Below are 27,704 nucleotides of genomic sequence, written 5' to 3'. Positions count from 1 at the left end.
GTGGGGAAGGAGTATCATCGCCAGGTGGAAATAGAGGAAACTAGTGTTCATTAAACTAGCAGCTTTATTGCCTTTCAGGGTTCCCATCTTCACTTAAGCAGGTTTCGAAGTGCTTGAGGGAGGAAAACCTGTAAGAAATGATGGAGATCAGGGAACAGGCCTTGAGAATCCTGGAGTGGGGTCACAGTGAGACTCTGGTCAGCCTGGGAGGTGGATGCCACGAAGGTCAGGAGTGGCTCAGCCTCTGGCCTCTGTTCAGTACTGCTCAGTCCCCGCAGCTCCCGGGTGACCTGAGCCTCAGTTGCCAGCCACTCTGCTCCCGAGCCAGCACCAGATCCACCTCCTTCCTTGATTTGTTGCTGCAGGCGTCTCCGGGCACGCCTCCGCCCCTGCCACACACGGTGCCACAAGGCGCAGCGCCAGCTCACTGCGAGCGACACCCGCTTCTCGGCCTCGGCCTGAGACCCTTCGCAGGCTGCCTCAGGTCCTCTGGGCCCCTGCTTGGCCAGCGCTGCGGTGCCTGACTGCCCCTCTTCTCTGGTGGCTAGATGCTTTCCGGTCATCAGGGGCAGCTCCCCCCGCTGCCCAGGGCTCCGCATCACCCAGTCCTGCACCGACTCTCCAACCTCTATGACCATCTCTTCCACGCCATCTTCACCATGCTCCCCTGCACATCCCTGCTGCTCCTCTGGCCCCTCCTCACAGCTTTTTTTCTGTCCATCTAGTTTTGCTCTCTTGCTTGTCCCTCCCTGGGGGGGCTCCCCAGGGCCACCTCCCTCTGACCGCAGTCTCTTGGTTCCCTGTTCTATATGGCACCCTAAGGCTTCCCTTAACACCTGGGCCAGCACAGCAGTGAGCTGGGTGAAGGAAGCAGGGGGTAAGGGGATAGGTGTTGCAGAGAGCATGGAGCTGGGGGAGCTGGGCTGCAGAAGGGGAAGCAGCCCCCAGTCCCGACCCCGGGAAGACCGCCGCTGGTACTGGAGGCTTCGACAGTAATTGGCTGCCGCTCGGCAACAGTTCTGTAGCCTCCCGGCCACCCGGCTGGTCACGTTGGCTGCCACATTGTGACTCAGGTCAAAGGGGTCCTGGAGATTCATGGGGCCAAGGCGCAGGCCCTCTGAGAGATTAGAGGGCAGGCCTCCTGCCACAGGTAGTGCCTGACCCTCCCGCAGGGACAGCAGGGAGCCACGAAGATCCCAACAAGAGACGCAGGAGAAGAACTGGGCCAGCAGGGAACCTGGAGGAAAGAGGAAGAGCAGGGAAAAGGGGTCCCTTAGAGGCCAGAACTGAGATCAGCCTTGCGCCACAGCCATTCCCTGAGCTGGACTTGCCTTTTCCCTCCCAAGTGGCTCAGAGGAGTGCCAGAGCCAGGCTCCTCTGATCCTAATAAACAAGAGGTCAAACCTCTCTCCCCACAGTGCCCCCCAGATACTCCCCCTTCCCCCTGCTAGCAGTATAACCTTGGGCAAGCCACTTCATTACTCCAAGGCACAGTTTCTTCATCTGTCAAGCGGCAATAATGATAACTAACCCACAAGGCTGCTGTGTGCCAATAACTGTGTCATTAACACCACTTGTTAGTCCTCTCCCAGGCTCCCCAGACTCACTCAGAGGCTCCTTATTGGTGCTGGGCTCCAGTCTTGAGGCATCTCTGGGGAAACTACAGTCCCAGCCATCAACCTCCACCTGTTCGCCTATGAAAGTAAAAAAGTTGAAGCTCAGCCTGAAAGCAGGAAGATGGGTGGGGGCTTGGGGGGTGGATATGGTAGTGACAGCAGAGATCTCATTCCCAGGAAGCTCCGTATGTCTAAGATGAAGAAGAGAGATGAAGGTCAGGAGATAGGGCGGGTGAAGGCCGGGCTGCTATACCTGCTTTCTGGGTGAGCTGGGACACAGTGGGCAACACAGGAGGGTCCCTGGTCTGAAGAAAATAGATCACGAGCAAGGTCAGGGCGTAGTTATTGAGAAGTGGGCCACTCCCTGCATAAATAATTAATTCTGGTTAGATCAGAGGCAGTTCTGACCCCCTCCTTGGCAGTTTTCTCAACCCCGCTTCCTTCCCTCCCCGAATCCCTGCCTCTGCCCAGACACCAACGCAGGCCCCGGTCTGTCCTGATTCATTCTCACCTGACAGCCCTCGACCCTGAGCCCAGCAGCGCAGAGTGTACACAAGGGGCCGTACTCGCCCATCCAGCTCAGAGCAGAGACTCAGGAAGCGGGAGTTGTGCAGGGCCAGCCTAAGACAGAGGGCACACAGGGTGTCAGGGCTCAGGAGCTTGTCACCCCCCGCAGCTCTCATTCCAGACTTGTGTAATGGCGGCCAGCTGGAAGAAGGCCAAAGAGGGTTTCCCGAGGTGTTTCTCTGACGTGATCTGGATAGAGTGTGTACAAAAGAACATCAAATGGGATGTCCCTAGTGGCACAGTCGGTAAGAATCCGCCTGCCAATGCAGGGAACATGGGTTTAATCCCTGGTCTGGGAAGATTCCACATGCCTCGGAGCAACGAAGCCCCTGTGTCACAGCTACTGAAGCCCTTGTGCCTAGAGCCTGTGCTCCACAACAAGAGAACCCCACAAACCACAACAAAGAGTAGCTCCGCTCACCCCAACTTGAGAAAGCCCTTGCAAGCAATGAAGACCCAGTGCAGCCGAAAATAATTTAAAAAAAAAAGTGAATGTTGCTTCTTAAAGAAAAAAACACACATCAAATGTGTTTGGGAAACACTACATCCTATAAATGTCTTGGAGAGTCACAGAGCATGTTATTAATAAGATTGATCAGAACATTTACTAGGCAAAGAAACAAAGACAGGGAGTAAGAAGGAGGAAAGAGCAAGTAGGAGAGGAGGGAAGGGAGAAACTGGCCTGTGTTAACTTAGCATTTCCCAAACTTATTCAACCAACTCAATTTAGGAACTCTTTCCTAAGTCCTTAAAATCAGTATTCCAAGAAACATACTTTCCAAACATTGAAATGAAAGCCAGACATGAGATAAGTGTCAGAAAGAGAGACAGGACTAAGTAAGGACAACCTCAAGGCTCAGCTGGTGCAGGGCACCCCCCTCCCCCTCCCCAGAGTACCAGCTGGCCTTCCCCCACCACCTCAAAGGTACCGGTTACTGAGGGAGATGTCACCATGGAGACCTGAAGGCCGATGGCAGAACTTGACCACAGGGCGCCGGGCAGAGGGCACGGTTTGGACTCGGTACACTCCAGGAACACAGCCCCGAAGGATGGATCCCACCAGCTCCAGCATGGCTCCCCCTTCTGCTTTCTCCCCCTTCAGGGCCTCTGCCAGTTCCACCGCCTTCCCCTGGTCCCCGTCTCCCTGGTCCTCCTGCAGCGGCGAGGCTGGAGGCAGGGACTGGGGAGAGGGTGGGTCTCAGAGGCCAAAGCAGAGTCTGGAGTCCGAGGTGCCAGTGAGGAGGAAGGGGCTTCAAAGTCCAGGGCTTCCGAGTCTTGAGGAGAAGCTGGAGGCTGTGAGTCTGGAGGGGAGGCTGGGGTGCAGGCCAGGGCTTGAGGATCCAGTGGGGATGCCAGGGCCGAGTCCAAGGAGGGAGATTCTGGAGCCTTTGGGGCTGGCTGTGGATGGAAATGGGCTGAGTAACTGTCTTTCCTGCTGCCCCCTAACTGAGGAACATTCCATCTCTAAGATATATCTATTACAATTTATTATGGGCTGGGCCCTATTCTAAAGGCTTTATTATAAAAGTACTAACTCTTTTAATCCTTACAAGCCTTTTTTAAAATTAACCTTTTAATGCCATAAAATAAACAGTCTACATTTTACAAAAATATTACAGTCAGGAAAAGCAAAAAAAGGTAGAGGAACTGTTTCAGACTGAATAAGACTAAAGGAGGAATTCCCTGGTGGTCCAGTGGTTAGGACTCTGCACTTCCACTGCAGGGGGCATAGGTTTGATTCCTGGTCAGGGAATTAAGATCTTGCAAGTTGCATGGTACAGTCAAAAAAAATAAAAACAACCTTTTGCAGGGAAGAGATATATGGGAATTCTATACTTTCTGCTCAATTTTGCTATGAATCTAAAACAGTTCTAAAAAATAGTTTATTTAAAAAATAATAACCCTTTCCTATTCCCAAGGCAGAAACTGTACATTAGATGTTACAAATCACAGATAAGCAAAAACATAATCCACTATTGTGTGTCATTTCATATATATATCTCTCTTCCAGTAAGATTTTACTGCCATTTTGAAATTTTTTTCCCCTGTTACAAATGTCACCTATTCCATGTCGCTTCATTTTATCCTATCCAATCACATCCATGTTTATCCAATCATAATAACCCTTTCAGACAGGTCCTATTATCCCCATTTTACAGACAGCAACTAAGGCATGAGAGGTCAAGGGATCGCCCAGCATCATACGACCATTCCCACTAACTCTTCACAGCTGCCTCCACGGTCACATACCTGGGGCTCGTCCAAGTCCCCCAGATCCAGGAAGAGGTCGAGATCACAGCCATGGACGTCAAAGCTGTTTATGGAGGAGCCAAAAGGATGGACCACACAGCCTGGGTGCCGAGAAGAGAATAAAGGTCAAGAGACACTGCAGGGAATAAGTGGTAGAAGAACATAACGTGGCACAAAGATGGAAAAGCAAGCAAGTGAACACCACTAGCTGAGGGAGGCTGGGATGCAGACACAGAGGGCTCAGACAGAGCAGGGCAGTGACTCACCAGGGAAGAACTCTGCGAAGACTTCCTGCATTAGGGCCACCACAAGGCTCCGAAGCTGCCGCTCAGCCTCGGAGAGCTCCCTCAGCCCCACGAGCTTCACCATTTGTGCCTCCACGTCCGGGGCCTCAGCGAGTGCTTTGATCAGCTGGTGACTGTCGGGGGCCACTCTTTTGGGGGACCTGGAGGCTGGGCTCTGGAACTCTTTCTGCTCCCGTGGCCGGACCCTCAGGCGACGTCCTCCCAGGCTGTGCTGGGGCTGTGACAAAACAGCTTCCCGGGCACCCAGGTCCCCCATCTCCACGATGGCAAACACACCCTGTCAAACCACCACAGGGACAATGACGACAGTTCTGGAACCAAGAATCCAAACATGTGGTCTAACAGTAGGTGGGACTCTTCAAAATGGGGACCACACTATAAATTGGAAATATTTGCTTCCTATTTCCAGGACATCAAGGAACATATTTATTTATTTTTTAGCTGTGACATAAGGCTTATGGAATCTTAATTCCCCAACCAGAGACTGAACCCTTGCCCTCGGCAGTGAAAGTGCAGAGTTTAAACCACTGGACCACCAGGGAATTCCTGCTGGGGAACATATTTAGAAAAGCAATTATCTCTCTCCTCAAATTGCACACATTTTATTCTCACCAACCCTGCATCTGAAAAACTTCATTTTACTTATTTCATCAAACCCCAGTCATCCCAATGACATTTCACTGGTTACACTAAACTCATCCCCTAACTTTTCCTGCTTTAATTAGATTCTTTTAACATTAAGAATCCATGTAATGATCACTGTGTTAGGTGTAAACATAAACACATAAACCCTGTTTCTTGTTTTAAGTCCATATTATTTTTTAATTAATTTATTTATTTGGCTGCACTGGGTCTTATGTATGGCATGTGGGACCTGGTCTCCTGACCAGGGATTGAACCCAAGCCCTCTGCATTGGGAGCACAGTCTTAGCCACTGGACCACCACGGAAGTTCCCATTCCATATTCTTTTACATTCTCTTCAGTGGTAAAGTTAGAACCTCATTCTGCTTATAAAAAGGAGCCCTCTGTAGTAATTAAGACAGTGTGGTACTGTGACAAAACTTTAGCTAGACTCACTAAGAAAAAAAGAGCAAAGGCTCTGATAAATAAAATCAGAAAAGAAAGAAGAGAAATAACAGTGGATACCACAGAAATACAAAAGGCAAGAGAATATTATGAGCATGAACACCCATACACCAACAAACTGGACAACCTAGAGAAAGGGACAAATTCTTAGAATCATACAACCTTCCAAGACTGAATCAGGAAGAAATGGAAAATCTGAATACTGATCATTAGTACAGAGACTGAAAAAGTAATCAAAAAATTTCCCAAAAAACAAAAGTCTAGGATCATCAAAAATTTAATGCCTATCCTTCTCAAACTACTCCAAAAAATTGAAGAGGAGAGAACACTTCCTAACTTATTTTTACAAAGTCAATGTCACCAATATAAAAACCAGACAGAGACAATACAAAAAAAGAAAACTACAGGCCATTATCTCTGGGGAACACAGATGCAAAAATTCTCAAAAAAAGTATTAACAAATCCGATACAATAATACATTAAAAGGATCATACACCACAATCAAGTGGGGTTTATTTCAGGGATGAAGGGATGGTTTAACATCCATGAATCAATCAACATGACACATACTTTAACAAACTGAAGAATAAAAATATGATCATCTCAATAGATGCAGGAGAAAGCATATGACAAGATTCAGCATTCATTTATGATAAAAACAATAAAACAGGCATAGAAGGAATGTACTTCAACGTAATAAAAGTCATATATGACAAACCCACAGTAAACATCATTCTCAATAGTAAAAACTTGAGAGCTATTCCTTTAAAATTGGGAGCAAGGATGTTCATTCTCACCACTCTTATTTAGCACAATCCCAGCCAGAACCACTAGGCAAGAAAAAGAAATACAGGGCATCAGATTGGGAAGGAAAAGCAAAACTATCACTATTTTCAGGTGACATGACCTTTTATATAGAACACCCTAAAGGGCTTCCCTGGTGGCTCAATGGTAAAGATCACCTGCCAAGGCAGGGGACATGCATTGGTCTGGGAAGATTTCACGTGCCATGGAGCAACTAAGTCTGTGTGCCACAACTACCGAGCCCGTGTGCTGCAACTACTGAAGCCCGTGCCCTACAGCCTGTGCCCCGTAACAAGAGAAGCCCGTGCACTGCAATGAAGGGCAGCCCCCGCTCACCAAATCTAGAGAAAGCCATGCACAGCAATGAAGACCTAGCTCAGCCAAAAATAAAGTTCTTTAAAAAATTAGCTAAGTTTTCCCACATTCACTATGTACCAGACTCACAGCCAAGTGTTATATATGAATATCTATGTGGTAGGTACTAAGGCTTCCCCGGTGGCTCAGCAGTGAAGAATCTACCTCCAATGCAGAAGATGCAGATGGGGGTTCGATCCCTGGATTGGAAAGATCCCCTGGAGGAGAGCATGGTAACCCACTCCACTATTCTTGCCTGGAGAATCCCATGGACAGAGGAGTTTGGCAGGCTACAGTCCATTGGGTCACAGAGTCGGACATGACTGAGGCAACTGAGCATGCATGCCCGGTAGGTACTATTATTATCTCCATTTTGTATCTGAGGAGACATGAATAGCAAGGTTAAGTAACTTGCCCAAGATCTTAGTTCCCTGACAGGGAAGCCTAGTGCAAAATTAGCAATTAACAAATATTTGGCAAATGAAAGACTGATAGAATAAATAAATGACCAACAAGGTCCCCAGTGACTAAGTCTGACAAACTGATAAAATCCCAGCAGGGGTCGGGGGTGAGGGTGAGAGACACAAAGCTGGACTAGCCCCCAAGTACTGCAGTGCCCAGCAAAGTCAAGTCACATTAGGAACCAGCAGAAACAGTCTGCTGGTTTCTCTCCCTCGTTTCTTCTAGTGTGCAGCACACGTGACTCATTCTTTACCCCCAGAGTCATTCACTCTACCTTGTCCTTGTCCATGACAACACTGGCCACAGGTCCAAATGCCTGGAAGTACTCAGAGAGCTGAGTAGAATCCACATCCCGGGAAAAGCCACTGACAAACACGCTTCGAAGTCCTTGGGCCTTTCGAGTAGCTCGTAGTTCCACCAGGTGCCGGTGCTTCCGGCCTCCCAGGTGGGCATCAAGGCTGGGTTCTGCAAAGACAAGCGTGAAACAAAAGCATCTGAATCGCGCTTCAGTGTACCTACTCTGACTTTGGTCTCTGCATACCTAGATCCTAGTGATTCTTCCAAGCTGCTGAAAATGTGAGTTTTGAATAACAAAGTCCTGGCTCCTTTCAGCTTCCTCTCTTGTCCATTTGTCTGTACGGTGCATTCTAAGTGGTCACCAGGAGAACTGGCTGTACACAAGTATTTCTTAAACCACCTTTAAGTGTAAGATAGAGCAACACCTGCACACGGTAAAGAAACTAACAGGTAACTTATCTAGGTCATATATCAGTTCAGTTCAGTTGCTCAGTCGTGTCCAACTCTTTGCAACACCATGGATTGCCAGGCTTCCCTGCCCATCACCAACTCCTAGAGCTTGCTCAAACTCATGTCTATTGAGTCAGTAATGCCATCCAACCATCTTATCCTCTGTCGCCCCTTTCTCCTCCTGACTTCAATACATAGGTGAACTAAATAAATCAGGACCCTACACTATCTCCCACTTTTCATTTCTGAGTATAATACAAAGATTCCAAGGGCAGAATCAGAAGTCACACTACCAAGAAACAAATCCTAGCTCTGTCAAGCTGTATGAAATCTTGGGCAAGTAACTTAACCTCACTATTCATGTCTCCTCAGGTATGAAATGGAGATATTAATACTTCCTACCACATAGATACTATTCACACATAGCACTTCACCCGAGTCTGGGACATGATGAATGTGGAGAAACTTCGCTGACTTTTTAATTTTCTCTTTCCCTTTGAGTCAGCTGTTTGACATCACCAAGTGTTATGTGGGGCCGGAGAAGACTACCCTGGATTTCTGGCTTGCCCTACTGGGCAGTGGTAGGGCATTTTTCATTCACAATGAAAAAGAAAAATGAAAGATGTTTAGGTGAGATTATGATTCCAGACTTCAGAAGTGGAAGCTGAGGTTTCACTGGGCCTCTCACACTGTCATAAAAGGACGTGGTCTCCTTTTCTAAACCCACCTTCCAAATATGTATACTTGGAAGTATACTACTTCACCACGCTACTTCACCATCTCTGGGGAGCTCCTCTTGTAGGGCTCCTTTCCCTACTACCTTCTCTGTGATCCTGCAGCTTTCCAAACAGAGGGTATTGAAAATTATCTCCATCTCTAGATTGTGAGCTTCTTCACCTCTCTAAATTCCCTCTCCCAGCCCTAGAGCTGGATAGTTAAAGAGGGAATAAAATAACGAAATTTCCGTCGTGGAGATTTCAGATACCGGGACGCTGGGGTGTAAGGTGCTGGGACTCTCCCCACTTTGTAATCCCTCCGGACGGCGGAGAGAAAACGGAAGTGAGACCCTACCAACAGACTTGGCAAGAACTATGACCTGTAACCCTATCTTCACTAGGACCCCAAAACTAAACCGCCCCCCGAGTAGCCACCGCTTACGGTTGGCTGTAGTGATGTGGCAGAGGCAGCAGCGGAAACCCCCACGAGGCAGCGGCTCCGTATCTGAATCCACTGCAGCCATCGTGACTCTCCGGTACTAACAAAATGCAACCACCTCAGCCACGACCGGAACTCCCTCCTACAAATGGCAACGCTCTCGGAAGCAACTTCCGCCGGTCCAATAGGAAGTGACGTGCCGTCGGTCAATCGCGCGGTACACGCCTGCTAAAACCGAGCTCTTTCGGCTCAGGGTTCCGAGTCCTGCCGGAGTTAGGTCTCTACCAGCTTTTGGAAAACTGTCCACGATGCTTATCTGCATGCGGTAAGCCAATTGGTGTGCTCTGAGCGGTTGAGACGTTGATTGGCCCCAAGAGCATGAATATTCACAAGGCAGCCACAAGGTCTGAGCCGGGTTTCTTGCCTGGCACCCTCCTTGACAGCCGGCGGTTTCCTTGCTGGGTGACCTAGGGCAGGCTGTGCCCTCCTTCGAGGGGCAGTAGAGACCCATGGGGCTGTATCCTCAACCCCATATTTAAAAGTGAAGTCGCTCAGTCGTGTCCGACTCTTTGCGACCCCATGAACTGTACCCCTACCAGGCTCCTCTGTCCATGGGATTGGATTGCCATTTCCCTGGTAGATAAAGGCGGGTCCTTCAGGCCCGGGCTGTTCCTAGTCTCCAAACCTTCTGAGGACTCTTGTCCTCTTTCCTCTACCGTCAGTCCTTTCTCAGAATGCTGTTCTGCGCCGGCTTCCTAGCCCTGATTGGGGAGCTCTTCCCCGCGCGCACCTTTAGAAGTCCACGGGCCCACAGCCAGATGGCCTTTCTTCTTCAATAGCCGTCTGCGTGGAGTATTCACCAGATGCCAGAGCCTCCCGCCCATTTAAAGGCATGCAGCCTAAACTGCTGTGATGGCAACTGCGTAAAAACATTGGAGGGTGCTGATACCACAGCAGACCGCTGTAGTGGTCATTCCTCCCGATACTAGAGGTGTTGGCTTAGGCCAGGAAGAGAGCAAGGGAACTGAGGAGGCCCCAGAGACAGGGACCATGAGATAGAGGGGCCTATCAGCTGGGCTACGGAGCTCCTGCTGTGTTGATCAACCCACAGCATTGGTCTGTGAAAAGAGTAGCCGACCTGAGTCAGGCGTCTCAAACTAAACTCGAGGTAAGTCTGCTGCTTAGGCTTTTCCCTATCTCTAAAGAAAGTGCTCAAAGAGCAGACAGTAAGCTTAACTTTTCTCTCCCAAGGTGCTCCTCTCATTGGAATCAGCTCGTGTCTAATCTGTCTCCCAAACCCGAAAAGGCAGGAACCACCACAAGGGGGACCTCAATATCAAGGCAGCTGCTGAGGCTGGCCTTGGGGATCCTTGAAGTAGCAGAAAAGTAGGTGGCATGATCCTACAGTACCCTCCAAAGTGGTATACATCCTGCTCTGGCCTCTAGCAACTCCCAGAATTCCTTCAGTAAAAAGAAGAGGGGGAGTAAGAGTTGGAAAATAAAGAAGAAACTAGACACACACGCACACCCCCTCCCTCTATGGAATCCACTAGTCAATTCGGAGAACCAGCACATCGCAACTGTTTTAATGAAGCTGGGCCAAGATGGTGCTTGGGCTGCAGTACTGTAGGCAGCTGGGGAGCAGTCTGGACTCCACAGGAAAGCAATAACGGGACCAAGCCACCTGTCCAGGCTACATAGCACGTAAAGCTGTTCCCAGAGCAAGCCCCATCTGCACCTTCTCTATTGTGCTTTGTCCTTTATTTTCCCAATCCAAGACACACACCCCAACACACACACACCCCGTCCTATAGAAGCCACCACACACACACCTTCCTATAGAAGCCACCAAACACACACAAACACCCCCTCCTACAGAAGCCACCACACACACACCTTCCTATAGAAGCCACCAGACACACACAAACACCTCCTCCTACAGAAGCCACCACACACACAGCAGAGAATAGCTGAGCCAGGAGGAGCTGAAGAAAACAGCTTTTTATTTGTTACTATAAGAACCAATTACAGAATCCGAGGTTAAAAAAACAGACAAAAGGTCTTTATTTCTGAGAACTGGCGTACAAAAGGCAGAGGGGACAAGGGGAGGGAAGGAAAGAGCGAGCATAGGCTGGGATTGATACCAGCTTAGGGGCCTCAAACTCCAATTAGGAAAGTCCGGACACCGGACAGCAAGAGAAACCCCCAATTAGGAAAAAAAAAAAAAAGACATGGCAGTCATGGCAGTGCACGCCCCCCTCCCCCAACCAGATACCACCACCTGGTATCTGTTTATTCTTCCCCTTCCCTATCCCCTTTCACAAAGGGAGGCAAAATTTTTAAAAAATTAAAAAACCCTCCCCCCCAAACTGTCCAAGACAACTGTGGTTCCTACCCCCCAAAACAGGCTAGGTTCCCACAATGAGCCAAGTTCCTGCAGTCTGCCCTCCACCACCAGGCATGGAGAGGCATTAGAAGGGGACAAGCCTCCAAGTGCTAACACCAGAGGGCGCCCGGCCCCTCCAAGGACACACTCATTTGCTCCCTCCCTCCTTCACTCCTCATTCCCTTTGATACTAGAGGGAAGGGAGGCTAGGTGCCCTGTGCACCCACCCTCTAGCTTTCAGCCCACCTCCCTTCCCCACAGGTGCTCAATCTTCCAGGACAATGGGCTCATTGGTGCTGGCAGGATGTGACGAAGGAGGAAGAGGGACTGGGGGCCGCACTGCCATCAGCGGCGGCTTCACCTTCAAGGGCAAATTGGGCCTGCGGGCAGCTCTCCGCATTTCCAGGTGGGTCAGAGCCTTCCGCAGGGCTCTGGCCGGCAAGAGAAGAGGCAGCAAAAAAACCAAAGACCATCAAGGTGAAGCTCCACATTCTACTACAATGCCACCTTCCAGCCCATCTTTTCCCAGCATCCCCCCTCCCTGCAACCCAGTCTCGGGGAGCTGCTCTTGCTCAGATCCTCCTATTTCCTTTCCCATACCCACCCATCTGGGTTGTTGACCTCTCGGCCCCTCCCATGGAGGGCTCCCTACCTGGTATCTTTTGTGGCTACAAACACCACAGGATTAGGTGCATCAGCTGGGTTGAGTTTCTGACGCTTGGCTGCTGGCTGTGAGCTTGAGCGAATCCCTGAGGCCAGAGGCCTTCCATTGGCAGAGAAAGGAACTCCTGCCATCTGGAAAAAGGTGGGGCAACACAGTGAGAGAGGGGACTCCCAGACACCCATCAGATATAAAAGCTATAAAAGCCCACCCAACTCCACTTGGCTCACTCACAGTCTCATAGGCCCGTTTCACCATGATGCCCCCCAGTCCCCGGTTCTGGGTCAGCTGATTTCTGTTGATCGGTGTCTTGGTACCCCGAGGTGTTTTTGGTTTCAGAGGTGCCTGGGCCACTGTCAGAAAAAAATTAAAAGAAACCATGGAGAACGTTCACACTTTCTCTATGAATACCCGAAAGTAGTGATGGGAGAGGGGTCTGACAAGTAATTAGCAGTATTTCAAAAGTCATATATAAACATGTTCTTCCATCAATCAGTATGTAATTATACTGGATAGCTTATGAGAAGAACATTTTTAACCTAGAAAAGTACAGTTAAGACTAACCCTCTCTGGACTCAGTGAGAAAGAAAAAAGCAGGGGAAGAGAAGGGTCTTTAATAAAAGCCAGACACCACCTAGCGGCTCCCCATCCTAAACCCACCCTGAGTCATTTAGCTCCCCATCCCTTACCCAGATCTTTGACGATAGTTGCCAGGGGCAGCCGCACCAGAGGGTGAATCTTCAGTGGAGTCTTGGCAGCCTTAGGAAGTCTAATGGAGCCTGGAGAACAAAGATGAAAGCTTCTGAAGGTGCGTCACTATTCAGGTCTCCTCGGGGGCCGGGAGCCAAGTCTTTTGGTTTTCGTCACACTGTGCAGCATGCAGGATCTTAGTTCCCTAACCAGGAACTGAACCTGCACCCCCTGCATTGGGAGCATGGAGTCTTAACCCCTGCACCACCAGGAAGTCCCAAGGAACCATGTCTAATCTCCTAACAAGCCCTTGCAGCCTACTACCCCTGCTGTCATTAAACACCCAGAGAAAACCCTGGTCTCTGGCCACAGCAACCCGAACCTGCCACCAGCCCAGCACTCCTGCCCTTACACTCTGCCTTGATGGCGTTGGCATTGATAGGGGCGTAGGGTCGTCGGGCAGCCCTCCTTGGCTGTAACAGGTCCCTGCACATGCGTCTGGCAAGACGGGTCAGCTTTGTGGTCTGGAGCAGGAATGTTTGCCTGTTCTTAGCCAGCAGCTTGGCCCGGTTGGCGCTGGTTGTGTAGGGGGAGAGACCTTGGGCTTCTGGTCTAGACAAATGACCCCTCGAGTGTGGCTCCTGGAAGGACAGAGGATAAAGGGAAAACAGTCAGTCACCAAGGCTCCCTTCTTCCACTGCCAGCAGAGGGTTTATTCCCACCTGATTTCTTTGTTGCTGTCCTGACCACCTGGCTCCCCAACCACTACACCAAGTCCGACCTCCACCACCCGCAGTCAAGCCATCACCTTACTGGAGCTGGGTGTTCTGGCCTTCGCCTAAAGCTGACATCAATTAGCTTACTGCTCTCCCCAACCTGCTCCTCATCCATCCTTACTGTGGTGCCCCGAGCAGCCCCCTCAAGCTGAGTTGGGGTCTTCAGTCCCCCGTACTTCTTCCAGTAGATCCAACAGGAAGCACAGAGGCGGCACTGCATGTTGGGCGGGCCCCAGGCGTACCACTGGGCAGACTGTGTGGCTGTGGGAGCATGGAGTGGAGGGAACAGTCAGGAGGTAAATGCCACTTGAGCCTCTCAGGCAAACACCCCACTCACCCCCGGCATCCCTTATCCCCCTCTGGAACTCACTGTGGCAACTCTCACAAGTCAGGCCCTTTTGGAATCCAGCCCCATTCATGCCAGGTTTTGAGCCCACAGAGATTATCTGGTTAGGGTTTGGTTTGGTGCTAATGGGAGAGAAACCAGGAACTGGTCAAGGAAAGACTTCCACTTTGTCCCCATAATAATTTGCCCCTGTCTCCTGTGCACCCCCCATCACTTAGAAAAGCACAGGTTACGGGCAGAGAGAGGAAACACACCCTACCCATCATACTTACTAGGTAGGGATGTAGACTTGTTTTAGTTTGCTGTCTGCTTCAGCAGCTTTCAATCTTTTCTGCGGGAAGGAGAAAAAGAAAAAAAGGATCAGAGCATCTCAGCTGGGGGTGGGGGGTGTCATCAACTTCAAAAGCAGAGGTGAGCAGGGGGCCTCTGGTCCAGCCTCCCCAGCCCAGACCTTACCTGTTGAATGTACCGGTCTGTGGTTTTCCACATGTAATAAAACTGAACTATGCTGGCCAGTGACTTCCAGGGTAGCTGAAGAGACAGAGAGAAGAAGGGTGAGCTGGGATCTGGCCCCAGAGCCTGGTTCCCTCATCTGCCACCTCTTCCACCTCTCCTCCTAGCTCCAGCAACTTACAAAGTCCTGGCGAATATCATTGAAATCCTTCCCATACTTCTCCAGGGCCTCTTCAAACAGCATAGCCTCTGAGGCTGACCATTCCTCCATCTCATCCCGACACAACACTGGCCCGCCCTGGGGCACCAGGGTTGACATGGCCTTAGCCAGATCATAGCCATTCCTCTGCAACGTATCCATTGCATGAAACTACAGAAAAGGTGGGAAGCAATGCTGATGACCTAAAACTCTCAGCACCACTCCCCTGCTGCTCTTTAAGTACTCCCCCCACCTCAGAGATAACCTCCTCCCTGCAGAGTTCCGAGGCTCTGCAGGTCCCCACAAAACACAGCCCACCCAACTACCCACCAACTCTTGCTCACCAGGGTGATATCTCGGGAGGCAGCGGCTGCACTCATGTGCAGGCTTGGCTGCCGAATGGAACTGCTGCAATCTAGGGCTCTTGCAAAGGTCCCCACAGCTCTAAAGGAGAGAGTGAGAAGTCAGGGAAAGAAGAAAGTTCGAGTGGGCTGAGGAACGAAGCCAGATGAGGCGGGTGGGGGGGGGTGGGATAAAAAAGGACAACACCCAGGCCAAAAATAATTAAAGTCCATCTCTTCAGAACATGACTCAGAACTACGTCCACACCGCCCACAGCCCATCTTCCCCATCCACCCACCCCTCACCGGGCCACCACGAGAAACTGATCAATCTGCCGGTCTGTGAGAGGGTTGTCTGGATCCCAGACTTTCATCTCCATCTTCTGTTGGTTCCGATTATCAGATTCTCCTGGGGAGTGGGGAAGTGGTTATCATCCAGGAGAAAAATAGGTACCTTGACACAATAACACCTCATCTTCTCCTTGGACGCTATTAGCCATCTTAACTCTCAGACTTCTCTTCCCAGTGTGCCCGTCTGCCCCCTTCAGGTTCCTAAGGTCCCATTCTGCCCGGGTTGTTAACACAGAGCCACGCAGACTGTGCACCACACAAAGCCAAGGCCCACCACTCAGAGACTTTGATCTTAAGACATCCCAGTGGTCATAACCCAGTCTCTCCTGCTTCATACCCTCTGCCAGGCGATCTGGGATCTCAGCTTGGTATTTGCAACCAACTCGGATCTCTCCCTGATCAGCTAGAAGTGTCTTCTGCATAGGGTCAAACACCAGTGAGTAAAAAAAGCAGTCCTGGAGACAGAAAGAGAGAAGGTAAGCAGGGTAGCAGTCCTCATAGGCAGGGGGCACGGGGGTTATCCAGAGTTCCCAAGACAGGCAGCCTGTCAACCTGTACCTCATCCCAGTCAGACTTTCTTCCTGCCTTTCGGGGCAATACCCACTTCCCTCCCTCTTCTCCCAACACTTCTTTCTCACCTCCTTTTCCAGGTACTGGCTCAAGATATCTGTCTCATTCAAGAGGGTCACACTGCATTTCCCCCTACGGGAGAGAAGTCAGAAAACCCTGGGTGAGCTCATTTCCTCTGCGCGGCATCTCCTGCACACCAGCCCCTCCTCTCCACCTTCTAAATAAGTACATGCACGCCAAGTGGCCCTGACTGCCCCATACCTTATGTGGGTGGCTGGCAATGATTCGAATTGCCGAGAAAGAAAAAGCTCTCGGTGCTTCAGTTGATGTCGCTGCTGTTCTGACACCCCTGGCTGCTTCGATTCCTCCTCAAACTCCCCTGGGAGATTTAGGAGGAAGAAAGCAAGTCAGAAACTAATTCAGAAAGAAGCCACCTTAAAAACTCTAAGCCAGGGAAAATATTTAATGTTTTCCTCACATTCCTCAGGGACCTGCCTTCCATATCCTTACCACACCACCCTTACCTCTTAGCCCTCCCGTTGCCATCACAGGTGCTCCCAACTGTTCATCACTAATGAGTGCTCTTAAGGAAGAGCTGCTCAGGGTACAAGAGCTTCCCAGGTGACTCAGGGGTAAAGAATCTGCCTGCCAATCAATGCAGGACATGGGGTTGGATCCCTGGGTGGGGAAGATACCCTGGAGAAGGAAATGGCAACCTGCTCCCAGTAGTCTTGCTTGGGAAATCCCATGGACAGAGAAGCTGGCAGGCTACGTTCATGGGGCCACAAAGAGTCAGACACACTGAACACACACATGCTGAGAGTACAAAGGCTGCCACAGAAACACACAGCAAACCCAGGTGCCAATGCTCAGATACCACTCATATAGCACACATCTGCCCACACCAGGCCCAGCGAGAATATCACACTTGTCTCTTGCTAAACTAGCCTGGGGTCCAGAAATTCAGTGAAGATAAATAAATAAATAAAAGCATCACACAAAATTGTGTTTACCAGTTCCTCTGCAAATTTCAGGAGACTCTGCTCTTAAACATCACATGCAACCCTAACTCTCTTGTTTTCTACTTGCTAATAATAGTTTGTTTTGGGGGCTCTCAAGGACAGTACCTCTCAAGCCAGTGCCAACACCTTCCCCCCCAAGGAGCTGCAACTTGCCCTGAAACCTTAGTGGAAAGGGTTAACTTGGTTGGGTGCCAACCAAACAGGGAGGGGGCAGAAGAGCCACAGGCCCAGGCTCATTGGTGCATTGTTCCCAACCTCAAGGAGAAGGGGGGGGGGCAGGGGTGTGCAGTAGGCTCCACCCCTTGCCTGTGTGCTCCGGAAACCCTGTGCTAAGGCAAGGGGGACCACACCCCCCACAGCCTTTCCGATTGGACAAGACCAAGGTCAGCCCCTGCCAGACAGGGTTGGAAACCCCAGTGAGCCAGAGAACTTGGTCGGCCCAAGTCCTCGTTAACCCCTTCACGCCCAATGCTCAAAGAAGCCCAAAATAAGGAAAATAATTTAGAAAGGAAGAACAAGAGAAAGGGGAAAGAAAGCCAAAGCAGGAAAGGAAAAAGAAACTAAAGAAAACAGAAAGCTATGTATCTAAAAAGATGAAAGCATCAAGAGAAGCAGGATAGGGTGAAAAGAAAAGGGAAAGATGGAGTACAGGGCTAGGTGAGAGAAGCTAGGCGAGGTGAGAATAGAGGAAAAGCGCAAGAAAATGTTCCTGGCTTCCTATTTTCTCCCATCAGTGTAGCCTTACCACCTCATGATCACACCAAAAACCTGCTTTCCTATTATGCACGCTTCTCAGTACAGTCTCTTCTCTTCACAGTCACCACCTATCATCCCAATATAACCGAAACTGTCCCCCTAGAGGTCTGCTTCTCTAAAGTGCTTCCTCATCCCCGATTTAAATACTATCATCTCTTTTACATACACCATTCACAAAGGCAAATTCACAAATATACAACTCACACACAAGCCAAATTCTGGCTTTCCTTATCATGGCCTTTCCACCTTGCTTCTAAACCAACATGTAAAAACAGGCCTCCCTCTGCAGACCAGGCACTTCCCACCCCCAAACTCACACCCCTGCCTTGGGCATGCTACAAGAGAACACCTGCAGGGACATGCCCAGGCTTCAGATCATGGGCAGTGGGAGACAGGGAAACCGGGGGTGGGGACAAAGACACTCACTGGCATTACTATCAGCCAGGCTGTTGAGGCTACTAGAAATGTCCCTTCGCCGGAAGAGGCACACAACCTTTGCCTCCACGTTTCCATTTGCAGTCTAAGGAGAGAAAAATCGGTGTTGAAAACTAATCATTTGAAAGTGGAAATGCATAAAGAAGAGACTAACATCAGTGAACAAGTTTCTAAAGAATGTAAGAAAAACTCAAATTATGAATCAAGAGATTCACATTTAAGGACAGACTTCCAAATCCCTTTCCTCGGCCCCCCAAAAAACAGAACAGTAAAGTTCCCACTAAGCTCTTAATAGCCTTTCCTGAATGCGTGGAATAAATGAATGAATGAATATGCATGGGTACTTAGGACAGGGTTTGTGTTATCTCTGTCTCTCATTCACCTGAAGTTACAGATCTCTGAAAAAAGAAGACGGAGGTTGGGGGGTAGGGGGGAGTGGCGGGCCTCTGCTCCACTCACCTTGTTGAGCTCTTCAATCCTTCTAACCAGGTAAGGATTGCTGGAGGAGTTCTCAAAATAGACGTAATCTGTAGGAGGGGGTGGGGAAGAACCGGGAAGATCAGAGGAGTAGATGGGAGAGTCCAGCACCAGAGTGGGAGGAGCGAAAGGAGGCCTGAGTAGACCAAAAGGAGATAAGGGTCTAGGTACAGAGGACGCTGAAATGTGCAAGTGTACAGACTAGCAGAAAATAATGGAGAGACGTTCCACCCTCCAACCCTAATCACCCAGTTCTTAAATCAGATCCTCCGCTCAAAAGTGAGCCTTAAGGAGGAGACAAGAGAAGCAGGGGGTTCCCCTGCTCAGCAGTCCCCACAACTCAGCGATGGAGTTGCATCCCAGTCTCGGTCAAGAGAGCAATTGTTCACTTTGTACAGGGCCCCCACCTTTGCGAACCGAGGCGCACAATAACGCCTGGGAAGAGGAGACCTCCCGGCCGCTCCCCCGTTGGTGGCCAAGCAGTCGCCCCGGCCTTTCGCGCCCCCTGCCTGCCCTGTCAGCCCCTTTGGAACCACTTTCGCAATCCCGCTTTACGACCCCGGCGGCCCAGACGCTGCCCTGAGAGTGACGTCGGGCCGCCCGCAGCCTCCCCGGGAGTCTTGGAGCCCGGCCGCGTCGCGATCCCCGCGCTCTCGCTCCCCATGCTCCCGGTTCCGGTTCCGGTCCGCGCTCTGGACCACGCCGCCCTAGACGCGGTTCCCCGCGCCGCTGGGAGCCGAGCCTTTCTGACCCCAGCGCCCAACCTCTCCCGCCCCAAGCCCCGAAGCCCCTAACGCCCGGTACTCACCTCCCACTCGGTACATGTTGGCCGCCATGGCCGTTCCCGCCGCCGCCTCCGGCCGCACAAAGGGGTCCGGAAGGCTCCCGAGGGCAGGACTCGAAGCGAAGCCCTGAACGCGGGGCCGGCGCTTCGCAGAAGTCTCAGTCGGGCCCGCGCAGCCGGCGCCTCCGCAGCCTCAGCCGTCGCGGCTCATCCCGGCCCGCGCTGTCGCCGCCGCCTCTATAGGCTCACGCCCGGGACGCCGAGACCGGCGCCGGTCCGCTCGGCTTCTTCCGGAACGAGCTCGGATCTCGCCGGACCGGAGGCGGGCTGCAGCTACCCCCGCCCTCGCCGAGTCCCACCAGACGTTGGACTCTGAGGGCCGCCGCGAAGACTTGCCGGCCCGCCTCGGGGTTCGCCTCCTTCCGGAACACCTTCGGCGGATCCGGAGAACAAGGCCCAGCACTCGGCTCCGGTCGGAGAGCAAGACCGCAAAGCTCGGCTACTTCCGGAAGAAGTTCGGCTCCCTCCGGGCAACCGCGGCCCAGCACTCGGCTATTTCCGCGGCGGCTCGGCCCCGCCTCCGAGGGCGGGGAGAGGAGTTGGGCTTAACTCTCTGCTAGCGGGACTCTTGCAGCTCCGCCTGCGGCCGCGGAAAAACTCGTAGCGCCTTAGAACCTCGCAGTTATTTGCAAGAGGCTTCGCCTGTTATTTGCATAAAAAGTCCACCCTCCCTCACCTTTTCCGCATTCCCCTTTGCCTTCCTCCCCACCCCCATAAAGCCCCGAGGCGCCCAGGCGCGCCCCACAAAGGACCGGGAGGCGACTTTGCTTTTGGTTTATTGCCCCTCAGCAGGCAGCGGGAGTCAGGGCCCAGGCTGGGGCTGCCCGGCTCAGCCAGCGGGTCTATACAGTGTGTGCAGGGGTGCCGTTCGCCCCCTCCAAGGAAATGCACTTTTGGGAATGTCTCGAAGTCGAGGACAGGGTCGCCCCGGTCCTGGGGGGATTTGGGTGGTGGGGCAGGGCCACACTGCAGGGCCGGTGGGTCAGACGTCAAGAGAGGAGGCAGGGGACAGGGAGGGGGTTCGAGAGGGCGTGGTGGGCACCGGCCCCGTGCCCCCAGCGCCCAACACTCGCCACTGGAAGATGCTGGCGTCCTTGCCGCCCAGCGAGATGAGGTGCGAGTCGTCGTGCGTGAACCGGACGCTGGTCACGTGGCTGCCGTGACCACCGTACACGAGGCTCGGCGCCTGGGCCGGAAAGAAGATGGAGCTGCAGCGGCCGCGGGACCCCGGCCGCCCGCCCTGCCCCGGAGGCCCGGGGGGGCCTCACCTTGGCGTGCGCGCACGGGTACTGGAAGAGGTGCACTTTGCAGAAGTCGTCGGCAACGGCCACGACGCGCTCGTTGTGGGAGCGGCACAGGGAGTTGATGTCAGTTCCATCCGAGCCATCTGGCCACACGCCTATCACAGCAGCCGGCCTCAGCCCGACCTCCCCGCCCCCACCCCCGGTCCAGAGCTGCACCATTTTCCCCCTAGCTCAGGCAGCTCGGCCACCCACCCACCACGTTCCAGGCAATCCTTCCCAGTCCCGAGGGCCGGTGGGGCGGGGGTGGGGGAGGCCTCTTGGGCTGGATCTGCCAGTTTCTTGACGTCCACCCCCTACACATGTCCAGTATTCCGAGCCCCAGGCGGGCTGCACCTTGTCCCCCCACACTCACGCAAGTTTCCACGGCCCTGTGCCCCTTCTCACCGTAGACATGGAAGCCCAGCACGCAGGTGTAAGTGGCCCACTCCCGGTCTCGGCTCTCATAGCGATTCCTCAGCAGCTTACAGCCTCCAGCCACGTCCCCTGGGGAGAGGGAGCCCACCCAGCTCAGTTCTCACCCAGTCCTCCGTGGGGAGGATAACATGGGAGGCCAAATTGGAAAGACTGGCTTGAGGCCATGGCATGTGATCTGGTCAGAGTGGTAGCCCTCAGCCCAGGGCAAAACCCAGCCCCTTGTGCTTCCTGAGTTCCCATCTGAAGTTCTCCTCTCTAGATTTAAGTCAACCCCTCCACACCTGTCCTGAGAAACTTTTCCAGAACAATCTTTTTCCTAGTACATTTTTCAACTCTCTTAAGGCCTGGTGGGAATAAAACATGGTGTTAAACTGTGTGTGTGGTTTTTCTGTCCTATTGTGTATAAACACATTTTCAGCCCCTCTACTGGGAGCTCCCTCACATTTCCTTCATCCCCTCCCAACCAAGAGCCCACACACATAAATAAAACCCACCCCAATTCCCCTCTCCTCATGCCCTCCCCTACTGTCACTCACAGTAAAGGATCTCATAGTCCCCAGAATTGGACATGATGAAGTTCCCATCCTTGGACCAGTCAAGGTGAGTGATGAAGCTGGAGTGACCCTGGGAGCAAGGGTCAAGAGACTAAAAATGCAGCCACCATTTCCCACCCCCACCCCCAGAAGGGTATTAGTTTACCTGCTATGGCAATGCCCCACCCTCCACCCCAGCTTCCTCACCACACAGCGGCCAAAACGGCTGGACTTGGCACCATCACTGGAAACGCTATAGATGTAGATCATGTTGTCATGGGAACCGATGGCCAGGTACAACCCATCTACAAAGACAGTCACTCAGAGAGGGAAGGACCAGGGATGAGTCTAGGTCCGGGGTGGAGGTGGCTCCCACCTGGGCTGTACCGGACCACTGATAGCTGCTCATTGCCATCGGTGATGTCAGACACAATCTCTCTGGTCTCTGTATCCAAAACCAGCCACCTGGAAGGGAAGGAAGTGGAAAACAGGTGTGAGGATACCTGTCCCGAGCAGGGTGCGGGTTGGCAAGTCAGAGAGCCTCAGAGACACCAAAAGAAAGGCTATGATACAGACAGGGAGGTTGTCATTGCATTTATATGCTGGTAAGTGGAAAGGGGCTAAGGGCAGATAAAAGCTGAGGGGCTCCTGATACCTTCCGAAAAGGAGTCCAAGGGCCCAAAGACAGGGCTCTGTGGATTCTGTAAGCTTGTCACTTCCCTGTGTTAGTTTCCCCTATGCCCCGCCCATCCCCCCTGCTCCTCTATCTGGAGCTGCTACCTCCTCCACTCCCAGAGGAGGGGGAGTAGATGGGGGAGGGTGTGATGACAGCTGCCACAGGAGAGCAAGGGAGACCCAGGCTGCAGGGAAAAGCACTGAGGAGTGGGAGGGTGCAGTTGGGGCTCCTGAACAGGCAGCGATCACAGTCCTCCACTGCCCCCCATTACCAGAAACCCTTCCCATACCTCCTACTTTCCCCTCCCAGGAGTTCTGGCTCCCTCTCACCTCCCTGTGTTCAGTCCTACGGCCACAACTGCCCCACTGGGGTGGAAGTCAGCACAGAGACCAGTCTCCTGGGAGAGGGGAGAAGGTGAATTCAAGAAGATGCCTTTCGAGTGAGGGAACTAAGATGGATACCTTGTCATCTTGATAACAATGGCAAAGCCTCCCCTCCTTCCAAGGAGAGGCACAGGAGACCTGGGATGGGAGGCAGGCTGCCTCTAGAGCCTAAACAGAGGTGCTACTCAAAACACTTAGCCACCAGAACTGATACCCCTAGCTGTGCGGGAGATTAACCATTAGTTGCCCACTCACGAGGTCTAGGGGTTGGGGGGCGGACGGTACTCAGGGACACTGGCACCATCAGTACAGAAGAATAAATATTTTAGCAGCCAGTACAGTCATACCAGTGCAAGGTGGCTGCCTTTGGGAGCAAAAGGGAAGCGGATGTTGGGGAAGGAGTGGTGGCCACAGAAGTCACGGTGGGTGTGACAGCGAGGATCCGGGGACACAGAGCTCTCTACCTTGAGGTCGATGCTCCAGGCCAGCGCATGGCCCTCCCCGTCCCAGAGGCAGAGCTGCCGGTCATGGCCACAGGTGAGGAAACGGTTCTGGAAGGGATGTGTGCAGAGCCCCCAGAGCTCATCCGTGTGACCCTGGAGCGGAGCACGGCTGTCATCTCTGCCCCTCCCCCACAGCTCTTCCCTCCCTGCTCCCCAAACCCTTGGCCCCCCCCAAACCTGGATTACAGGGGAGAAGCCCTGGGCCAGATCTCCCCGCAGCAACGCATTCTTCGTGGTGCCCACCAGCAGCTCAGAGCCAGGCCCCTCTGCAATGGCCCGCACGGCCCCAAAGTGTTCAGGAATCTGCAGGGGGTACAGAACGTCAGGGGCCCCCTGTCCATTCCTTGTCCCCCTCCTTCCCTTGACCCCAGGCCAGCCGTCACCTCCGCCTCCTGAAGGGCCACCAACCCGGGCCCCCACTGGACCAGCCGGCGGTCCCGCCCACCACCACTCAGCACAGTCCCGTCCCGCCGGAGACACAGGGCGAAGATGGAACCTTCATGAGCGTGGGCCTGGGCCACAATCCCATAGGTCTCTGTTGGCAAAGTCCAGGTGGTCATGCTTGTAGGGTGCAGGGAAGGAGGGAACAAGAGCAGCCTAGGCGGTCACAATACAGTAATAACTCCCAGTTGCTGAGTGCCCGCTGAATGCTGTCTCTGATCCTTGGCTCTTCTCCCCAATTTACAGACTGAACAACCAAGGTTCAAAGAAGTGAGGTAACTTCCTAAAGGCCAGAACTAGAGGTGAGCCCAGAACCTGGCAGACTCCAAAGCCCCAGCCTCCTCCCTTTGCCATGCTGCCCACCACCCTTCTATTCTGGCTGCCTAGAGAGCCCCACCCTCTGACAGAACCCATCAACTCCCCAGGTAAAAGAATGGGAAATCCTCTCCTCTGTCTTCACAGACCCTCTGGGGAACTAGCCTTCCAGGATGCCACCCCCATCACATCGTACCTTTGGCCCCACCCCTTCCTGGGGTCCTGGAATCTGAGAGGCTCCGCCCCCAGGTGAGGATGTTCCCCTCTGAGTCCCCAGTGAGAATGTCTCCATCGGGGAGGAACACAAAGCAGGGGATAAACTTGGGCTTCTTGTATTTCTAGGGGCGAGGCAAGCAGAGAGCAGAGATCAAAGGGTAGGGCAAAGACTACAAGTTAAGGGGCCACTGGGAGTTGGGTAGCATTAGGGTCTATAGTACTCAGACCAATGCTTTCATCTGCACCCTGCCTTCCCCCGCATCCCGCACCCATCCACGCCTCACCCCAAAGACACCCTGTTTCCTTGTGAGGGTCCCGTTCCCAGGAACCCCTGTTCCACCATTCCAGTTCCAGAAGTGGACGTGGGATTTCCCACTGGTGACGATGCTGCTGCTGTCACGAGGGTTGAAGCCAACGGCGAGGACTGAGTCATTTGTACTCTGAAGGGAAGATACTAGATTCAGCCACCCCAAGCCCTGTATACCCTCATTCTACCAGACTGTCTTCAGTTGGCACCCTAACAACTGGTCTACTGAGGGCCAGAACCCTCAGGACAACCCTTCCTCCAAGGCCCTGGTCCCCTAAGAGCGCCACTCTCTGTCACTCGCTAATGCCTTACACGTTGTCCCTCATGAGGTCAGAATGTCTGTGGTCCCCACTTTACAGCCTCAGAGAGGCTAGGAGGCTTGCTCCAGGGGACTTAGCCAGAAGGGAGATTTCGTGTTTGGGAAGTTTGGAGCTCTCTGCACCCAACCCTGCCCGGCGCCCCGCCAGGCCCCCTGAACACCTCACCTTGATCTCAGCCAGCTTCGTGCCCCGGCTGCAGTCCCACACCGACAGCATGTGCTCGTTGGAATCATCCACCACACAGAGGAAAGCGCCCTGATCCTGAGGCCAGAGGACACACCAGAGGGGCTGAGTGAGGCCTGGCAGTCAGGGGGTTCAGGGTCTAAATGAGGCGAGGGGCGCTATGACAGGCTGAGAGAGCAGAAGGGGCCACGTGTCTCTTAGGAGAACCAGTTGGGCAGGGCTTGGGAAGGCCAGGACTTCTGAGGCTTCCTGGTGAAGTACAAGAAGGGGGTTCCCAGACAAGGAAATGAGGGCCTCGAGGCACCAGGGCCAGCTCACCACAACTGAAAAGGCCAGGGCCCCCACACCCCGCTCGAAGGCCCCCAGTCCGATCTCCTGCAGCTTCAGCAGCGTCTCGGAGTCCCAGACGTGAACCACAGGCTGCAGGGGCTGGTGGAGGAGAAGGAGTCAGGGGTGTGAAGGAGAGCCGGGCCGGGATCTCACCCTGGTGTTTGACTGTGGCCTTACCTTCCCATCTTTATCCACGCCGGCTGTCTGTCCTGAGGCTACACGCACACCATCAGGGTGAACAGCCAGGCTAAGTGGGGGAGGAGACACTCTAGGGAAGGGGGTCGGTCTCTCAAGACCACCCAGGACACCGTCCCTGGGCCTGCAGAGCAGCAAGTCCACTCTCCTCTCCTGCTTCTCCACATCCACCCAAGACCCTCTTTCTGCCAAGCCCACTCTCCCCACACCTTGAGCTGCCCACTCCCCAGCCCTCGGACCCTCACCATCGAACACAGTCCGTGTGCCCCCGGTAATGTCTCTGGCCACCACCTCCAGGGCCCCCGGGGCCTCCCCCAGGCCGGTACAGCACCACCACACAGGCGATAAAGTAGACCACCTCCCCAGAGCGCAGCACAAACAGATTAGAGCGGGAGTCACGACCCCGGTACCCATACCTGGAGTGGGGATCATGGTCAAGGAAAGGGTTGGATCAAGGGCACAGTGAGGAAAAGAGGAGAAAGACAGAGCTCCAGCCAGCAGCGCCACTGGCAGAGGATAGATGGGGAGGTCCCCCTCTCCTTGCAGACCCAGGAGGAAATCGTAAAAAAGCAGGGGGTGGGGAGGGTTCATGATGGGAAGGGTGGTTGCCAGGGGGTTGAAGGGAGCAGGATACACCCAGTCAAGGCTGAGGGTCTCCGGGGGTGGGCCGCTGGGCAGCTCCTCCAGGCTGCGGATGCCAGACGGGATGTACATGGTAATGGGGCGGCCTCGGAGGAACATCTTCACTGAGATGCCTTCTACAGTGAAAACGAGCAGGTGTCAACCACCGTCCTGCAGCTTCCCTTCTAGGAAAGTCAGGGCAGAGCTCCAACCACCATACCTCACAGCTCCCCCCCAACAGTTCCTGGGGCTGTAGCCCCAATCCCATCATCCAAGTTCTTCCAGATCCCTCTGGACATACCTAAATTGTAATTGCTCCTCCGAGAGCCAGGACCGCCGGGGCTGGAGAGGGGGTCTTTTCCCCCACGGCTGTTGGGCAGAGAGAAAAGCACAGGGACTGCAGTCAGGTCCCAAGACAGAACTGAGGAGGGGCAGGACACAAGAAAGGAGATCACCCTAGAGATCACAGTCACCTCTGCACACTCTAAGTTTGTATCGTGAGCAGTGAGGGCTCTGGAGTAGATGGGCTCCATGTAAGGTGTGAGAAGACCGAGACTAAAGGGGCCAAGCACCGCTGTAAGAGGTAGTGTGCGGTGACACTTTCTTCCAGACCACCAGGCCTCTGCCTATCAACCTTTTCATTTCTCCATCTGTAAAATGGGCCCATAGTGACTCTAGAAGGTCCACAGCCGTGCCTCTTGGGGATCTGAGAGGTCAGCAGGAAAGTCCTTATCTCTCAAGGGGAAAGTGAAAGGCGAATTCCAGAGATCACTGTCGTTAGAGGATAATAAGCTGACAACCTCTCTTCCGAGAATAAAAGAGAGGCCAAGGATAGGGTGAGAATAAACACTCAGGTGTCCTGGAGCCTGTACACACTCTGAGACAATCCACTGGGATTTCCCCCTTGCTCTCTAAAGCGTAGTAGGCTGTGGTTGGGGAAGAGAGCTGGAATCTGAGGAGAGTCACCCATGGAAACCATGAATACTTTTGGAAAACCCTCTTGGGAACTTGAAAGGGATGCTGTGATATGGTGGAGAGGGCAGGGGCAACTGGAGTCAGGAAGAGTTTGGTTGAAATCCTGGCTCTAGCTGTGTGATCCCAGGCAAATGACTTACCCTCTCTGAGCCTGCTTCCTCACCTGGCCAATGAACAGCATGAGACCACCTACCCCCCAAGGATGTCGTGGGGACTGAATGAGATGGAGGAGGTCGAGGGGTTGGCACAGTGCTGGGTACACAGCAGGCGCCCCAGGAGCGCTTGTTCCTTTCTTCCTGTTGGGCAATGAGGCCCCCCACCCCACCCAGGGAAG

The 27,704-nt window shown here is 53.0% G+C and overlaps 3 protein-coding genes and 1 non-coding gene across 5 annotated transcripts in view; 1 reads left to right on the top strand and 3 right to left on the bottom strand.

Annotated features, from left to right (window-relative positions):
- Positions 1 to 46: 46 nt before the first annotated feature.
- TUT1 (terminal uridylyl transferase 1, U6 snRNA-specific) lies at positions 47 to 9,536 on the bottom strand. The gene is given in 10 exon segments (XM_010854021.1): positions 47 to 1,237; positions 1,608 to 1,694; positions 1,870 to 1,980; positions 2,128 to 2,237; positions 3,113 to 3,377; positions 3,380 to 3,581; positions 4,434 to 4,534; positions 4,700 to 5,015; positions 7,720 to 7,910; positions 9,351 to 9,536. Coding segments are annotated over 10 exon segments (2,613 nt in total). The 5' UTR covers positions 9,433 to 9,536; the 3' UTR covers positions 47 to 89.
- TRNAG-UCC lies at positions 3,864 to 3,936 on the top strand. Its single transcript has one exon. It is a non-coding gene; the product is annotated as a tRNA-Gly (tRNA).
- A 1,793-nt stretch (positions 9,537 to 11,329) lies between the features above and the next one.
- MTA2 (metastasis associated 1 family, member 2) lies at positions 11,330 to 20,328 on the bottom strand. Its single transcript, XM_010854020.1, has 18 exons — positions 19,619 to 20,328; positions 18,793 to 18,860; positions 18,325 to 18,418; positions 16,382 to 16,499; positions 16,189 to 16,252; positions 15,888 to 16,005; positions 15,506 to 15,608; positions 15,203 to 15,302; positions 14,841 to 15,029; positions 14,663 to 14,737; positions 14,479 to 14,537; positions 14,231 to 14,328; positions 13,982 to 14,121; positions 13,497 to 13,725; positions 13,084 to 13,173; positions 12,629 to 12,747; positions 12,386 to 12,528; positions 11,330 to 12,164 (listed from the first exon to the last, which is right to left on the bottom strand). The coding sequence occupies exons 1-18, from the start codon at positions 19,644 to 19,646 to the stop codon at positions 11,999 to 12,001; spliced, it is 2,001 nt and encodes a 666-aa protein (XP_010852322.1). The 5' UTR covers positions 19,647 to 20,328; the 3' UTR covers positions 11,330 to 11,998.
- An 84-nt stretch (positions 20,329 to 20,412) lies between these two features.
- EML3 (echinoderm microtubule associated protein like 3) overlaps positions 20,413 to 27,704 on the bottom strand; it is a 9,311-nt gene continuing 2,019 nt past the window's right edge. Inside the window, exons 4-22 of one of the 2 annotated variants that reach the window (XM_010854017.1) lie at positions 27,196 to 27,201; positions 26,697 to 26,764; positions 26,409 to 26,532; positions 26,020 to 26,190; positions 25,757 to 25,826; positions 25,568 to 25,678; positions 25,232 to 25,327; positions 24,724 to 24,879; positions 24,420 to 24,561; positions 23,851 to 24,002; positions 23,645 to 23,770; positions 23,429 to 23,560; positions 22,911 to 22,978; positions 22,282 to 22,370; positions 22,113 to 22,210; positions 21,909 to 21,996; positions 21,343 to 21,441; positions 20,923 to 21,053; positions 20,413 to 20,840 (exon numbers count right to left, since the gene is read on the bottom strand). In XM_010854017.1, the coding sequence (XP_010852319.1) occupies positions 20,637 to 20,840; positions 20,923 to 21,053; positions 21,343 to 21,441; positions 21,909 to 21,996; positions 22,113 to 22,210; positions 22,282 to 22,370; positions 22,911 to 22,978; positions 23,429 to 23,560; positions 23,645 to 23,770; positions 23,851 to 24,002; positions 24,420 to 24,561; positions 24,724 to 24,879; positions 25,232 to 25,327; positions 25,568 to 25,678; positions 25,757 to 25,826; positions 26,020 to 26,190; positions 26,409 to 26,532; positions 26,697 to 26,764; positions 27,196 to 27,201 (2,131 nt within the window). In that variant the 3' untranslated portion in view covers positions 20,413 to 20,636. Of the gene's footprint in view, positions 20,841 to 20,922; positions 21,054 to 21,342; positions 21,442 to 21,908; positions 21,997 to 22,071; positions 22,211 to 22,281; positions 22,371 to 22,910; positions 22,979 to 23,428; positions 23,561 to 23,644; positions 23,771 to 23,850; positions 24,003 to 24,419; positions 24,562 to 24,723; positions 24,880 to 25,231; positions 25,328 to 25,567; positions 25,679 to 25,756; positions 25,827 to 26,019; positions 26,191 to 26,408; positions 26,533 to 26,696; positions 26,765 to 27,195; positions 27,202 to 27,704 lie in introns of both variants that reach the window. The other variant, XR_826496.1, reaches the window with a different exon arrangement.

Source organism: Bison bison, unplaced genomic scaffold, assembly GCF_000754665.1.
Source record: "Bison bison bison isolate TAMUID 2011002044 unplaced genomic scaffold, Bison_UMD1.0 scf7180017864334, whole genome shotgun sequence".
NCBI lineage: Eukaryota > Metazoa > Chordata > Mammalia > Artiodactyla > Bovidae > Bison > Bison bison.
Note: the sequence above shows the minus strand (reverse complement) of the source record. Positions and strands in the feature narration are given on the sequence as shown.